The 17,255-nt window shown below is 42.6% G+C and overlaps 2 protein-coding genes and 1 long non-coding RNA gene across 4 annotated transcripts in view; 2 read left to right on the plus strand and 1 right to left on the minus strand.

Annotated features, from left to right (window-relative positions):
* Positions 1-1,382: 1,382 nt before the first annotated feature.
* On the minus strand, positions 1,383-10,627 carry ACTR6 (actin related protein 6). Its single transcript, XM_066550416.1, has 11 exons — positions 10,411-10,627; positions 9,455-9,572; positions 7,683-7,751; positions 6,228-6,351; positions 5,317-5,452; positions 5,170-5,226; positions 4,410-4,508; positions 4,168-4,246; positions 3,304-3,475; positions 2,597-2,735; positions 1,383-1,799 (listed from the first exon to the last, which is right to left on the minus strand). The coding sequence occupies exons 1-11, from the start codon at positions 10,476-10,478 to the stop codon at positions 1,670-1,672; spliced, it is 1,191 nt and encodes a 396-aa protein (XP_066406513.1). The 5' UTR covers positions 10,479-10,627; the 3' UTR covers positions 1,383-1,669.
* A 94-nt stretch (positions 10,628-10,721) lies between these two features.
* LOC136556965 (uncharacterized) lies at positions 10,722-12,342 on the plus strand. Its single transcript, XR_010783720.1, has 2 exons — positions 10,722-10,851; positions 11,044-12,342. It is a non-coding gene; the product is annotated as an uncharacterized lncRNA (long non-coding RNA).
* A 4,081-nt stretch (positions 12,343-16,423) lies between these two features.
* BLTP3B (bridge-like lipid transfer protein family member 3B) overlaps positions 16,424-17,255 on the plus strand; it is a 47,676-nt gene continuing 46,844 nt past the window's right edge. For both annotated transcript variants that reach the window (XM_066549678.1, XM_066549676.1), the window contains exon 1: positions 16,424-16,592. Coding sequence is in view for 1 of the 2 variants with exons in the window: in XM_066549676.1 (XP_066405773.1) it covers positions 16,549-16,592 (44 nt within the window). In the remaining variant the exon portion in view is untranslated. The remainder of the gene's footprint in view (positions 16,593-17,255) is intronic.

Genomic DNA, 17,255 nt, shown 5'->3' on the forward strand with positions numbered 1-17,255 from the left:
ACAGTATCCGACACAGAATCATGTGCTAAGGAAACTTGGGACCTGTCACTCATTTCTGTTTATGATTTCTAGCATACAGCTATCAAATTAATTGCCAGTATGAATTTGTTTGAAGTAGAGTGTTCAGAGTGAAGAGTTTAATCAAGGTACTTTTCAGTACAGTCTTATCAAAGCACAAGTGGTGCCACCTTCAAAGGAGGCTTGCTTCTATTCACAGAGCATTCATGTTTGCTCCTACAAAAAGTTCATTAGTGCTTTCATGAGAATGTGTATGTTTCTTTAAGTCCCAGCTAAAGTATGCTAACACTTTCATGAAGCACTTAGTTAAAAAACTAGAGCTTGGACACAAGGGCTTCTCCATGTGGCTGTCAAAGTGACAGTGTACCAGACTTACTCATGTCCTAACAAAGTCATACAATCTGTGTCCAACAAGTTGTAGGTGCTGGTCTCACACCTTCATAACCTAGCTGCTAACAGCAGGAGGAAGGTACTCCTTTCATTCCTTTCAGCAGGTTAGACTAGAGGAAAGCAACCTTGAGCTTCTTCCAAAGTAAAAAAAAGCCACATTCAATAAGTAAGATTGTCTCCCTCCGAAGCACTGGCTGCTCTTCAATGTTGCCCTTAAGCAAGGTAGCCAGGTAAGTGCACTGTGTAGGAATATTTACTGGCTTTATGTTAGGATAGACAAGAGAGGGAATATGAGACACAACAGGACGCTCCAGTGTCCATTTTCCACCCTATCTGAGTGCCTCTGTCTTGGCAAGCAAGCAGGCCAGGTGGGGCACTCCCATCTAGCCTGGCCCTCCAAGCCTTCTGCCTCTTAGGGCAGGCTCTTCTCCCTCCTGCATGCCATGCTGCACAACTGATAGCAAAGTAACAGCTTCTGATGCAAGAATACCAATCTTATCTGGGGTGTTTGTGTTTATCTAGGATGCCTGGAGAGGACACAGATGGGTCATCACTCAGAACACAGCTGCAAGCTTTGTTCATCACCTTTGTGTCAACTTCTTATCAGAAAGATGGGAGTGGCAGGAAGCTTATTTGCTGGGGCATTGTTTAAAACAAAAAACAAACAAAAAACTCCACAACCTACTAAATTAAAAACCCTTTAGAAAAATGAATTGTTCAAATTACTCTCTTCTCAAAGCCTAAGCATATTGTCAATAGCAGTGGTCACATTTCAAGTATATTTCCCTCATAGCTACTGACTAAAATAACCAAAAATAAAACTCATGTATTTCTTGCAGGAAAGGAAACATCAAAGGCTACTTCTGAGATACATTTAATGCCCTTTAAGTGGAATATGTGAGTTAGAATAATACTCATTTTGAAAAAGAAAAAACAAACCCATTTCTTCTCACTGTGTATTAGCATCACACCAATACAAGTACTTGATATTTTTATTGCCTCATGCACTGAGGTGTTCTGCAATAAAAATACAATGAAGCTATCAGAAAAGATACAAACATAAGGAAATTACAGCGAACATATTACTTCATAGTATTACACTTGTAAAACTTTATTTCTAAACTCTTAAAATTATTTTTTCTCAACCCAATTCAATACAGGAAAGCTAAAACACAATCCTAGCTGATGGAAAAGGGGTTGTAGTTCAAAGAATTCCATTCTAAGTAAATCAATGGAATAACAACATATCCAACCATGCTACCTATATATCAAATTTTTCTTCACAGATATTGTGTCCATGTTCTTCATAGTCTTCTCTAGTTACTATCATGTCTTCAAAATCATCATTTTCAGAAATGAGCTTCCCACCTTCCCAAGAATAAGTGATAGGGCTGGAAAATGAAAGTTATTATTACTGCTCTATAGATTCATTTAAAATAGAAATATGCAGTGATGATTTCCAAGACTTTTATTTAGCCATACCTATTTAAACTACATTTTTGATTGCTAAATCAAACCATCCAGCTCCAGAGAAGTTATGAAACACAGTCTGAAACTTTAGCAGGGCTAGCTGACTTGGGTTTTAAAAAGGGGCCTCTTTGAAGGCAGGTGTGAAGAGGGAACAACATGGATATGCTTTGTATTTACTTTGCACAGATAATAATCTTTTAATAGTATTTAAAAATACTCCTTAAAAATACTTTTTTAAAAGTAGACTTTTTTTGGTATATTCAAAATATACTTGTTTTGTCTCCACTCTTTCTGTAAAGATGTTACCCCTTCTAACCCCTGAAGTGGTGTATTGATAATGACACGGCAGCATTCAGATGCTGAAAATTCTAAGTAAAAGACCAAGTTCTAATCTTACATACTTACAATACAGTCTTATTTATCTGTTTGCAGTAAAAAGGCTGACTCTAAAAACAATTCCTTAACTTTATTAGGTAAAGTACAGAGCAAAGAGGTGATCGCTAGTTTATATGGCTTGTCTGAAAGCCATATAAATATAGATGTGTACACTGATTTAAAACATCCTTTTTGCACAATTTTTGTTCACTGTTTTGTTTTGTTAATATTTAAATTACTGCCTTTACTCAATCTACCTTCTTAATCAGCAAAAGAAACCCTACTTTATTGTTTGTTCTGCTAGAAAGATAAGGCCCCTTCTATTTATTAGTTTAGGACTTACTTTTCAGGAAGAACAACAGAAACATCATAGTCAGTTGGCGTAAGACATCTAACTTCAGAATAAACCCGATCTCTGAAGCCTGGAAAAAGGGTGTTTCCCCCAGTCAGAACTATGTTCTTGAAGAAATGAGGCTGCATTTCTGTAAAATAATTATGTAAATATGTAGTTAAGAGATGGAACATAAATCTAAAGATTAAAGGTGGTAATTTTTCCAATTTTGTTATCAATTTAAACAGAAGTAAGAAATATGCATACAAAAATTTATGATCACCTAAACAGCATATCAGTTAAACAGAAATATGAGAAGGTGATCAATCACCCTATGTTCTCTCTGATTTCAGAGTTTGGCCTTGATAACTACTGTTTTCTTGTATTTATTAAATTTCACAATCACCAACACAATTCCCCTTTCAAGAGGGATTTTAAACGAGGGCTTTTTAAGACTACATTAATAGCCTAAATGCTGCCATATTAACATGGCATCATAAAACCTATGAAAATCTTCTTTGTAATAATAATTACCTATACATAATCTATGAAATTAAAGCCTTAGTATTACTTCTGACAAACAGCAGTCAGAAAGGTTTTACTCTTTGATGCTTAAATGACTGACTTTTGGTCAGTTTCCCACCAAATGAAACCAAGCCATTACAACATCCCTCCTTCTCCCACTCCCCTGTCCTTTTCAAAATACTTTCAGGATATACCTTCAGGTAAATTCTGAATAGAATAAACAATGGCTTCAGGAATTCCCATCTCTTGAATACCAATATCCGAAGGATGGAAAAGTATTTCTGGAACTGCAAATCTTTCATTTGTTAGACGAAGTATTTGTTCACCGGTCTTGTATTTTCCACTTAACACCATCTCTTCCCTTGGCTAAATTAAAGACATGAATAGTATCCACTGCTTAAGAAAAGAAATCACATCCTAGAAAATTCAGCTGATCTATTTCATGTCCTCCAGAGGTAGGCAGTGTATGCTGCCATTCTCATATCATCTATCAGCAACTCTTTTAAAAATAATGCACACTCCAGTTTTAAATCTGAAGTGACTTTGCTCTTACCACCTGCAGTTTTGCCCAAAGCAAAATAAAGCTAGGTAGGCATGAGAGTAGCCTTAAAGTATAGGACTGCTTTCAAAACTATGGCTGGCTCAGTAAATGAGATAAAACTGTTAAACTGTCTTCACTGATATTTCAGGCTCTTCTATAACATTGAACTTTCAACCTTATTTGGTGTTTAAATGTAATTCAGAGAAACTTACAAAAAAAGACATCAGAGCAGAGAAAACATTTCCTAACTTAATGTTCAAAATCTTAATAATGATATGGATAAGTTATATGACAGAGCACAAACAGAGAAAGCTACAATTGTTAAATAATAGAACATAAAATGCTATGCTGAAAAAACAGTATTTTGTTGTCATCCCAATTTACTGAGGAAAAACTTTACCAATTAATGCATAGCAAGAAAGATGCTACAGTACAGTATTAGAAAAAAGGGAGTATTTTTAACTTCTCCACTAGACTTGTGCAGGAAACAGCCAAAAAACTTCAGAATTATTATTACCTTACAAAATCCTTTTTTAATTGTGCTGAAGTCTGGCAAAACATAATCTACCATTACAGTATTTTCCTCTCCTTTCAATCTGAAAAAGAATGTAAAATTCAACGGAATAAAAAACAAGTTCTAAGTTCCAGCTATTTTATACGAACAAGACTTCTTTAACTTAGCTGGAAAGTTTTCTGATAAGAGTACAGTTTTGTTTGTACAAACAGATTATTCTACATTTAGTACCATCGCATACATACTTGGCAATGTCCATGTCTTTGTAAAAATCTTGAGAAACATAACACACATCTTCTTTCACTTGATTAATTACATGTGTTTCATCCATAACATGTAGCTGCCTGTGAACAACAAAAACCAAAACCACAGAAGTTTGAGAATAATTAAGTGTTCCCTTTCCTGTCCAGTTTTGCTCTGGAACTGAGCAACCATTGTTTTTCAGCCACAGGAAGCTACTGTCTCAATATCTAAACTTGCATTCAATTTACAAAAGCATTCCTGACCTACTGGAGCTTAATATTGTCCTGTTTCACAGTTCAGTAAATACATCAACCTGCATTTGCCCACTGTCTTGCTAACAAGCACAGCTGTAATCCTGCCAGTAGCTCTTTGGTAAAGACCTTTACCTAGATATACTTCGAAGCTGAAGGATCCCAATGAAAGGTTGATCCTACTGCATTTTATTTTGCAGTATTGATACAATCAGTCAGCAAACTGACTGATGATCTACTCAGAAAATATGTTAAGACTTGTATAATTGTGAACAGGTAACCTCAACAACTTCAAAAACACTGGCACTTTGAAAAATAACAGCCTAATTCTTCAATCTTAATTCATCTTGATCTTAAGGTCAAGATGGTAGCTAGCAGATTATAACAGACAAAAAATTCCCTTCTCCTTTAAACAGCAATTAATCTAAAATTCACAGAACCAGTAAGAATACCCCATAAACTTCTAGCTCATTTCATACCAAGTTTCAGAGTGAAAATTAGGATTCTTTACCTGTAAGAGATGATCTCCTTTAGATGGTTGGTTAAGAGTTTCCCTCCAACATTAATCCTACAGAAAAAGAATAGCATGAGGAATTCTGTCATTATTAACTTAAGGCACAGCAAGCAGTTCTTCTAGAAAATATATACTGCAGTATACCTGATGATTGCCTCTTTTTTCTTTTTACTTCTGCAGTAAGGTACAATGTGGGTAAAAGAGTATCCGCTATCCACGATGATACAACACAGCTCAGATGGATTATCCCGGAAATACCTGTGTGCACTAAGAGCTCCAGCTGAAATACAAAAGATTGAATTCCATTTTTTTATGAACATTTAGAATTCACAGTGATATGAAGGTGTACTTGCTTCATATTTTACATGCCTTTGACAGACTTTCAAGACCTCAATACATAGTAATACAGCCACTGCATTAATTCATTTTGGCAGTGGATAAAATTATTATATATGGTCCTATTTAATATTTTTCAGGAATTCCAGTCCATGTTCCATTTCCTCTTAAGTCTAATCACACTGATCATGCTACAAACTTATCAAACTTATCAAAAGGAGTATCCTGTGTCCAGTTACCTGTCAGAAGGGTGGTATGGTTGTTTACACATTCCCTTGGAGACACCATACATTTCATAATCATAATGCTGTATTTTATTTGCTAACACATAACAAAACCAAACAAAAAACCAATCCTACCCCCCTAAAAAAGGAAAGCTATCAAAGACTTCATGCAAAGTTTTGATAGAATTCTTTACATGTTATCCTGATCCAAAATCCATCTGTTATTTCTGTCATCCTTACTCTCCTCAGATTTCCTGTCCTTATATACCATGATACTCTTTAGGAAGTAATACAGGACTACAGCTGGAATTTGTAAAAGATATAATTTTTAAAATGTTTAATCCACTTTTACTCAAGAGCCAGGAAGCAACTGAAGTAATATTTTTTACTATATATATATATATATCTGTGTATGCATGCGTGCTTGCTAATTCATTTATTTAAAGAGTTAAGTTTCAAAATACATAAATGCAAACTGGAAGGAGACATACTCACCATTTACTCTAAGAACTGCTTGAAATTGATATTCTTCAAATAGAATTTCATTCATAGATTCTTGTATTGAAGTGAAGTTAAAATAAGGTTCGGTAATAATTATATTGGTATCTACAAAATCCACCTATAAAAAACATATTAAGATTGTCAGTACATAAAAGGTAAAAATTAAATAAAAATCCCTTACCATCTTTTGTAGCACTGGAAGGTCATGTGAATCTGAAGTCATGATTACCACCTGCCATATCTGTTTGTAGAAGCTAGACTTAGAATGTTTTATCTTTTTAAGGGCTTCATGATCAGTGATACAAATTTATCTAATTAATGGGTAAAAAACATAATAGAAGGCAACACTTTCATACATATCCTGATTCTGTTTCCATCCTTTCAAATTGTAATCCAACATTTTAAAGGGACAACACAAAGGAACACTACAATTTTAATGTAAAATACTTTACACTAATCCTGTCAGCTACAGAAAAATAAGTCTCCTTGACAGCTCAGCACTTGCACCACAGATTACTTGTCTAATAACCAAAGCCCTGTACAGTGAAGAAACAATAATAAAACTCCCAGTGGCCTCTACTGAGGCCAGCAAAGGATCCTGGATTTTCCATGTTTACCAGTATCTAAAACACTCTGTTAGAGAGGACTTAATACGGTTACTTCAATCATAACTGGATATGGCCCTAAAAACATTACCAGCTGTATCTCTCTGTAGTCTTCACTTGTGAAGAAGAATTAAAAACAAATTCTCAAAACCATAATTACATTGAATACAGTTCCAAAATGAAAATGGAATTTATGTATCAAAAGCCAGCACTTTATATTTTAAATATAAAAATGTACAGAGACTAAGTTGATTTGAGGGATTACTTTCATTCTCAGTACACAGGTGTTGGAAAAAACTCAAGCATTTCCAGAAAACGTAACATTTTTAAAAGAAAAAAATTAAAAGAAAGTCTTAATAGACTTCCTGTGCTAAATCCAGCTTGTGTGATATGAAAAAAATAAAGCATCAGATATTTATATTTTATACATTTAAGTTATTCAGAGGTAGAAAATGGCTAGCCAAAGATGATTACTAAATGTGTATGTATTTTGGCCTACTGACCCAGCTCATCCCTCCCTTTTACATTTACTATTTCTTGGTCTCTTAACTACATTGTATCTGTCTGTGATTATTTTTTATTAACTTGACCTCTTAATTATATTGATATGAATTTCTTATGTGAGCTGCACTGAGTACATACCTACAAGACTAAAAAATTTAAATAATTTTCAAAATTCTACACCAGAACTCAAAAACGTTTGCAAAAACTTAAATCCCTGTGATTTCTAATTGCAGGCACTTTCAAAAAGAACAGTAAGATCACTTGTTCTACTTAATATTTGTTAATTCCAGTAGTCAGTATTTAATCTACACAAAATATGTAGTTAAGAAAAGACTCTTACTTGGTACATTTCTTTTCCAAAGAGATAATCCCAAACCTGTCTCTGAACATCCCAGTTCACCAAGTAACCCTGTAGGAATTTAGAAACAAATTTACACTATTTAGAAAAAAAAAATCATACTTTAAAAAAACAGTCAACAATTGAGACTAGTAATATTAAAAAATTGAGAGTTAAAATGTCTAAATTTACATTTTTAGGCTAAGGAGTAATTGTTACATAGGATTAAGGTATGTTACAAATATTCCCCATTGATACTTTGATTACTGCACTACAAAAACAATGTACATGATGTTTTCTGTATACATTATTGTTTTTGGCATAAGTTTGTCAGTCTTCCTCAGTGCCAGGGAAGCAGATTATGGAGCAGATTACCTGGAGTGCCACCACCCAGCATGTAGGGGACATACAAGTGATCAGGTCTGGTCAGCATGCAGCTTGATTAACTTGTTGTTCTCCTATGACAAGGTGCCCCACTGATTGGAGAAGGGAATGGATGTGAATGTTGTCTACGTGGACTTTACCAAAGTCAGTAAAGTCTTTGACAGCAGTTCTCACAGCATTCTCTGGAGAAGCTGGCTGCTCATGCCTTGGGTGGATGAACTCTTTGCTGGGTAAAAGACTGGCTGGATGTCCAGTCCAGAGAGTGGCACTGAATGGTGCCACATCCACTTGGCATCCCATCACCAGTGGTGTTCCCCAGGGCTCAGTACTGGGGTCCCTGTTATCAACAATCTGGGCAAGGGAATCAGGTGCACCCTCAATAAGTTCACAGAAAGCAGTAAGTTGGGTAGGACTGTTGATCTGTTGGAGGGTAGAAAAGCTCTGTAAAGATTTCTGGATGGGCTGGATTGATGGACTGAGGACAATCTTCTCATGTTTAGCAAGGCCAAGGGTGGGGTCCTGCACTTGGATCACAAAAACCCATGCAGCACTGCTGGTTTGGGGCAGAATAGCTGGGACATTGCCCAGTGGAAAAGGACCTGGGGATGCTGGTTGGCAGCCACTGAGCGTGAGCCAGCTATATCACATTCTTTCACAGCCCAGGTGTGGCTGGTGGCCAAGAAGGCCAAGAGTACCCTGGCCTGTATCAGCAATAGAGTGGCCAGCAGGATCAGGGCAGGGATTGCCCTTCTGCACCAGGCACTGGCGAGGCCACCCCTAGACTCCTTCTTTCAGTTTTGGCTCCCTCCCAACAAGAAAGACATTTTGAAGGACTGAAGCAAGTCCAGAGAAGGGCAACAAAGCTGGTGAGGGGTTCAGAGAACAAATCCTGTGAGGACCAGCTGAGGGAGGCTGTCTAGCCTGGAGAAATGGAGGCTCAAGGGGGACCTTATTGCTCTCTGCAGTGACCTGAAAAGAGGTTATAGTGATGTGGTGGTTTTGTCTCTTCTCCGAGGTAACAAGTGACAGGACCAGAGAGAATGGCCTTAAGTTGCACCAGAGAATTTTAGACTAGAAATATTTTCTCACCAACAGGGCTGTCAACTACTGGCAGAGGCTGCCCAGAAAACTGGCTGCATCACCACCCCTGGAGGTATTTAGAAGATGTGCAGATGTGCACTGAGGGACATGGACAGTGCAGGGTTAACTTTTGGACTTGATGATCTTAAAGGTCTTTTTCAACCTAAACACTTCTATGACTGTTAAACTTCACACTGCTGACTGATTCTTGTATGACACCACATATAACCCACAGTTGGGACATACAGTATGAAAACTATTCCTTAGAACAATTCACATTGGGCTTTAATGTTAAACTGAAGATATCTTACTTTCTGAAAGGGAAGAATATAAAAAAGACCAGAGGGATCCTTAATTTCATCCAGTTGATTTGCCGTAAAGGTTTTCAAGCGTGCAGTCTTTGACCTGAATTGACAGTTGGGAATAACGCTGGAAAAGATTGGGAAGTTTCCTATTAAATATGGTATGAGACACATTCACTTTCTTTAAGCCACTTTCATAAACAGTGTACTTTCAATAATATTTTTGCTGATGTATTTTGGCTTTAGTCCATTAGCTGGAGCCAGTCGTGAGGGAAATCTTTAATTTCTGACAACTCCAGTACAGACGAGACACTTTTTGGAAAACCAAATACCACCCCCCACCTCCGCCACCTCCTGCACAGCAGGAAGAGCGCCAGGGGCTCTCCCCCCACGCCGGCCGGTGGGGCACGGTGTGACACAGAGGGGGGCACGGTGTGACACGGCGGGGCACGGTGTGACAGAGGGACAGAGTGTGACACGGCGGGGCAGGGTGTGACACACGGGTGCACGGTGACACACAGGTGCACGGTGTGACACGGCGGGGCAGGGTGTGACACACAGGTGCACGGTGACACACAGGTGCACGGTGTGACACACAGGTGCACGGTGACACACAGGTGCACGGTGTGACACGGCGGGGCAGGGTGTGACACACAGGTGCACGGTGACACACAGGTGCACGGTGTGACACACAGCTACACGGTGTGACACACAGATGCACGGTGTGACAGGGAGGGGCACAGTGCGCAGCGCAGCGCGCGCCGCAGGGGCGGGCCCGCAGCCGCCGCAGGGGCGGGGCGGGGCCAGGCCGCGCCTCTCCGCAGCGAGCGCAAGCGCGCTGCGCGCCCGCGCGCCGGTGAGCGGCCGTGGGGCGCGGGGAGCGGGGCCGGCGGAGAGCGGCGGCGGCAGTGGTGAAGCCGTGAGGGGACGCCCAACGCCCGCCCCGCCCCGTCCCGGCCTCTCACCTGACGTTCGCGTGGCTGTAGCCGATCTTGGCGTTGTAGGCGCCGTTATCCAGCACCAGCGTCGCCATGTTCCCCACGGCGCCACGGCCGCCGCCGTCCCAGTATAGATCCGCCACCGCCGTGGATCTGTACGGTGACCATAGAGCGGAGGAGCAGCGCGCGCGTGGCCGCGGGACGCGGGAGTGCCGGCAGCGCTCCGCCTCTGCCGCGAGGCGCGCGCCCTGCCGGTGACGCTGGCGGAGCCGCGGGAGCCATTGGCCGGGCGTGACCCGGCAGCACTCGTCACACGGTGGGCGGGGAGGTGACACGGCGTCACCGCGGTCAGCGCCCGGCCCGGGAGCGCGTTTCCCCGCCGCCGTCAGTCCCGCGGCGGCGGCACCGACGGCTGGGGACAAGGCGAGGGTGGTTAGGGCGAGAGCCCGGTGTGGCGGTGGTTTAAAGGTACACACTGCCTCGGGTGACCCTGCCGGCTCGGGATGCTGCGGTGCGGGAGCGCAGCGCCTCGAGATAAAGGTGCTGAGTGACGATGTCATTGAGAAATGCGGAGCAACACGGGCCTGGGCTGTGAAAGAATGTGACACAGTGGAAAGGGGGACAACTCTAAATTCCATCATCATTGTTTTACTGTTACAGAATCACAGAATCAATTCGGTTGGAAAAGACTTGAGATCACTGAGTTCAACTTATGACTGAACACCATGACGCTAATGGATGGCCTTTCTTTAAACACCTTCAGGGACGGTGACTCCACCACCTCCCTGGGCAGTCCATTCCAATGTCTAATCACCATTTCTGTGAAACAATAACAACAAGTTCTGGTGCAGTTTAAGAGTAAGTCCTCGCATCCTGTCCCTGGTTGTCTGGGAGAAGAGACCAGCCCCCAGCTGCCTACAACCTTCGTTCATGTAGAAAGTCTTTCAAAGCATGCATAATTAACACTTTCATTATAAATAGTATGGAAAACAGTGCTATTGGAATTCTCTGTTGCTGACCAGCTTTTGTTTTACTGAAGTCTGTGTAGTGTAGCAGCACACACCTTTATAGAATCATAGAACCATAGAACAGCACCAGGTGGAAGAGTGCTGAAAGATCGTCTGGTCCAACCTTTCATAGTAAAGGGAACCATGATGAGATAATCTAACACCCTGTCCAACACCATCTTGAAAACCTGCAATTGGAGCTCCCTGAGGAATGGTTTTTGCAGTGATTGGTTGTTCTCACTGGGCAAAAGTTCCCTATATCAAGACAAAAGCTCTGCTGGTACAACTTAACACTTGTTTTTTGTCTTGTGAAGAGAGAGCCTCCATCATTGTAGCCACTCTGTAAGTACCACAATACTGTGATAAGGTCCCCCTGAGCTTCTCCAGAAAAAAACAAAGTCCTTCAGTCTTCAGTGTGTGTTCTTGAGCCTTTGATCACCTTTATGGCCTTAGTTTGGATGCTCTCCAATTGTCCACAATTTTTTTGGAACTGCCTGGAGCAGAACTGGACACAATACTCCGGGTGTGGCCTGAAATGCACCAAGCAGGGTGGGATGATCAAGTTTCTGTCCCTGCTATCAATGCCCCTGAGGATGCAACCCAGGATCTGCTTGCTGCAGTGGTGCACTGCTAAGTGCAGTTCAGCCTGATGTCCATCCAGACCCCCAGGCCCTTTTCCACAAGGCTGTTTCTGTGACACACAGCTCTGAGCCTGCACTGGGCTCTGTGCGTATCTCATCTCAGGTGCAGCACCTTGCATTTGTCTTGGTGATGATTTTTTCCTCTATTTATATGTTTTACTTGCCATCACTAGTTCCTTTGTTGTATTCCAGTAAAACCAAAAGAGCATTACAGTTCTGTATTTGTGTGTAATTGACTTTCCTGAACTTAAAAATAACTGTTACTCTGTATGATGACTCTTCTCCCTAACAAATAAAAGATGTCTTTCCACGAGGTGGGATGTTCATTGGAACACATGGCAATCTGCTTTTAGACAAATCCTCTTTATGTGCTTGTGAAGGAAGTGTGTCTTAAGGACAGCTTCCTTAATCCTGACCATAGCAGATACATTATTTGATTCTTGAGAAGAGGTCACAGGAATTATCAAATGTGGAGAGCTTTGTGGATAATTGGCTAGCTGAGAAAGGCCACTTCGATGTGATACCGTTGGATAAGGATAGGGGAAACAAGCTGGGGATTAAGCAACCAGTGTCCAATCACTGACAAAGGTCATGGTGACCTTCTCTGAAACAGGAAGATGGGGGAGAAAATCGCTTGCCAGAAAATGAAGATAGCCTAGGTAGAGTAGCTATAAGAATGTAAACATAGAAACAAAATAATCATTAGAGCATAGAAGTAGGTGTGGCTGATCTAAGTGTGCTTTAACCAATAATGAGCTCAGCTTTTGCAATATATATAAGCTTCATTAACACCAATATAAATATGTGTGAGCTATCAATAAACTTTGGGATTTGCTGTTCACACATATTGTGTGAGGCAATTCCTCCACTGATCACGACAATCAAAAGCCTGTTTTTCAACTTCAGGAGCTCCTGGGTGCTTTTTAAAGAACACTGTAGGTTGTTTTCCTTCTTTGCCTACTGACAGGTATACTCATAGTAAATTTTGGGTTTGTAATTAAAATCCAAAATACACAAAACATAGAACAGTAACAAATTTATTAGGTACTCAGTGAACCTACAGAGAAACATAAAATACTGCTCTTAAAACTGCATAACTTTTACTTTATCCTTTTACTAATATAAAGTTCTTAGAATAATTGTTTAGATTCAAAAAGTCCTAATATCTATTGCTAACTTTTGCCTTGTGAATATAAAAGTGAAAGCCAGATTTTAGTAAATTACTGTTTCCCTTCTAAATACTAGCTCCAACTCTACGAAGCTTCATCTCTTATCATCCAATGACTTGTTAGGAGTTACTTTTGCTTTTTTTTTTTTTTTTTTTTTTTTTTTTTTGTCCTAGGATGTAGGACAAGTGCCAGGCTTTTACTTAGATTTATATGGAGTGGTTAATATACATAAATATTTCAAATATCTTCAAACTAAAGTTGGTGTATTTACTGTCACTGCTACTTGAGGGCAATTCACACATATTTATTGAGATTGTTTACACATTCACCCATATATTCCAATGGCACTTCTGATAAGACTTTCTGCTGTTGTTGGAGTAGGTAACACAGACCAAGTCAGCCACATAGCAAGGACACACAAATAGGAATTTCAAAAGTCCATGTGGTAGCAAACCTTGTACATTGCCCCTTACAATAGTGAGAATTGATATTTTGTGATGTTCTTTGAATAATGGTGTATCAGACTACTTAAGCTAGCACATCTGCATTTGAAGACAGACCATTATCTTTTGCATTATCTATAAGAAGGCATGCCAGATTTCTCATTCTGCAAGTACTATACAAAGCACTCACTGAAACTTAGCTCAAATTTAGTTTGTTCTCATACTACATCTCCTACTGCCTTATTTAATGGGAAAAACAATTTTTAAAAAAATTCTGTGACCTTCATGTTTCTGAAGTTGCTTGAACTCTAGTTGGTTTTGTTTTTTTTCCTCTCAACTCCATTCCAGTTTTTACAGTTAAGAAATCTCCATGAACACATGAAACTGTGAGAGAGTCAAACTCACTGTGCATACCCTCTACAAAGCACAGGTGCTCCAGTCTGTGGGAACAAGCAGCCTCAGAATGACTGAGTGATGCCAAGTACAGAATTTCCAGGTTGTTTAGAGCATCCAAAGAAAGATTACCTTGAGGAAGAAGTTACCGCACTCTTTGACACAGAGGGCTGTTATCCTGGACTTCGCATCAATGAACAGTGCTTCGTGTACCTGTATTTGTGTGATGGTGAAGGGCAGGGTGCTGGTTGAGATGACTGCCTGATGGAAAATTCCACATCCAAGGTTTCTTGAGTGTTCTGTTGAATTCACAAATTCTGTTGTGTTGCATATAGGCCCTAAGAATACCTATGGCAAATACAAGACAATTTTTTTCCTTGAGATCATTTCAGCATCCTGGATATGCTCACAAGTGGGGCTCTTTCTTAGTGACATGACTGCCATCTGTTCTGAGAGGGAGAGAACCCAGGAGCTAGGAGGGCTACTGTGGCCAGCAGGGCAGGGCCTTCCTAGCCAGGGCCTGTCCCACCACCCCCAGCCAGGGAGCAAGGCAGACAGGCATGGGAGTGAAGCCCAGAGCCCAGGTTATCAAGAAAACATGACAATGAAGCAGGTGGAACATCAAGCACATAAGACAATCCTCTGGTCACAATCACGATCAGGACTGGTGGGATTAGCAGGGGCCAGACATAGTCTGAGGATCATCATGCAGGTCCACGGTGACTGGGAAGGTCTGAAATCAACATTGTTGCCCTTCTAATTCCCTTCTGGGTGAGGAGGGTGTGGTGTGTGGTGGCTGTTAATCTGTGCATTTTCCTCTGCTCCTCCTCACAGTATGCTCCAGGACATGGGGACGCAACATGAGGTCACAACTCAAATCAATCCTGCTGGACAGAAATATTTCTGGTCTTCAGTTCTGACATCAGTGAAGAGCCTCAGGACTTCCCCTGTTCTTCCAGAGCTATGCTTGCAGGACACTTGAAAGAGAACGTATGGCATGGGTCCTGCTTTCCTTGCCCTTTGTATTTGCTCTCTTGGTGAGAAGATGACCTATCATGATGATGAGTACTGTTCTCCATGATACTGGTAAACTTTTTCCTAGTTGAGAAAACTGAATGTAAAACAGGCATAAAAGTGTTAGCTTCACACACAGCTCATTCCTACTTTATAAATCTCCTTAAGAATATAATAAGGTCAGTATTACACAACTGACTGATTTTTAAATGTCTGGAAAAATCAATTGAAAATGTTCATCTCCTGACCTATTTTTTCTATGCTGCTTCATATTTCTGACTTAAAGGTCCTTAGGGTTTTGGTTCATCACTTGTAAATTATTAATATTATGTATATGAGAAGCAGAGAAAATAGTATCTGATGTCTTTCCTCTGCAGCTCAAGCTCTATTACAGAGGCCCATTCTGCATATGGAGGACACATCTGCAAGTTTTTAGTTTTCTGACTGATAATTTTTTCGTTTTCTTTTTTTTTTTCAGTTAATATTTTTAGGGTACTTGGTTACCCACCACTGAAATTCTTCCAGATGCCTTTTATGAATGAGGGAGTGCCAGAGGAAAAGGGTTACAAAACCATGTTTGGATGAACAAAACTACTACAAGACATTAATTTCTTAACTGACTTGGAGATTTTGCTACAGCATGAGAGGCTGTTCTCTCAAAAGTAAAATAACTCATAGGCTATATACTTGTCACAGATACCCAGCAAAATGTAAGCATTTGAGGAACAACCTGATTTTACAAGTCTCTGGGTTTGAGCAATTCGGATATAGGATATTTATATGTGTGTGCATATACATGTGAATTTCTTGCCATAGCATTGTAAGTTTCTGTCGGTAAGCTCTTTATTTTATCCAGCCTTGTTTCTTTTGTGTGGTGCTGTAGAAGCTGCAGCTGTCCTATCTTTGGGCTTGGCCGCTGTCAGGCCCAGGCAAAGGTGTGATGGTGCTGGGACACGCTCCACAGGCGGGAGAGGGATGGAGCCACAGGCGGGGATGCAGAGACAGCTTCCAGAATTTTGGAGATGGGAAGGCTGAAGAGGGACGAAAGAAACAGCTGACGGAAGGGGGGGGGGGGAAGGTAGGCGGTGGGGCTGAGGGGGGCAGAGGCTTTGGGCGCTGAATGGGGACGGAGATGCTGAGCAGACGGGCAGGAACTTTGCGAACATGCGAAGGGCGGAGGCACCACTGCTCTTGCCCATGGCGCCACGAGTGCCCGTGTGCCTGTCCCCGGGCCGTGCCCGCGTCCCCCGCGCCGCTCTGCCCGCCTGGAGCCGCCGCTCTCCGCGCGGGGCGGGGGCCCCGGGCCCGTCCCGCCCCGTCTCGCCCCCGTCACCAGGCGATGCTGCGGCCAAGATGGCGCCGGGCGTCGAGTAAGCGCGAGTGGGGATAGCGGCTCCACTCCCGGCGCTCTCCCCACCTCGGGCAGGGGCGGGCGCAGGGATGAGGCGCGTTCCCGGTCCCGGCTGGTCGTCGTGAGGGGCGCGGGCAGGCAGACACCATGGCGGGGATTATCAAGAAGCAGATCCTGAAGCATCTCTCCAGGTCAGTGGGGCGCGGTGCACCGGGCAGCTGAGGCGGTGCGGGGAGGGGGCGACTGCGGGTCCCTGTCCCGGTGAGCGACCCCCGGTCTGGGCGCTGGGCGGGGGCACCGGGTCCATTCTGCGCGCAGAAGGGGGAACCGAAGACGCCTCCTCGTAGTGATTTGGAGGCGGAGGAGGTGGCTAGGCGCTCGTGTGGGGCTGTCCGGCGGCCACAGCCGCTTAGCTGGCCCCTGGCCCCCGGCTCTTTCGCCCGGTGCCCGGCGGCGCAGGCGGGGAGGGGGCTCGGTCTGCCTGGCGCAGGAGGGAGTCACCGAGTGAGTCACCGCCGGGCTCCGGCCGCCTCCCCGCCGGGCTGACGGTGCCCGCCCCCGCTGCCCGAGGTGTGCGGGGGGCAGAGAAGCGGGGCAGACGCCGACCCCCGTGATTCCCGGGTGGCGGGGGCGAGCAGCAGCCGCCGCGGTGCGCTGCTGGCCGGGCTGGGGCAGCTCGGCCTGTGTCCTTGCAGCTCAGCTCGCCAATTCCGAGCTCTTGAGACACCCAGCAGGTGAGGCCGGGCAACAGAAAGGTGCACGCGGAGAGGTGAAAATAAGTTCGTGGTGTTCTGGGTGACTGAAATAATGTCTAAGGTGCCTCGCGGCCTAAAACAAAACAAACAAACCTCCTG

Source organism: Molothrus aeneus, chromosome 5 (genome assembly GCF_037042795.1).
Source record: "Molothrus aeneus isolate 106 chromosome 5, BPBGC_Maene_1.0, whole genome shotgun sequence".
In the NCBI taxonomy this organism is placed as follows: Eukaryota; Metazoa; Chordata; class Aves; order Passeriformes; family Icteridae; genus Molothrus; species Molothrus aeneus.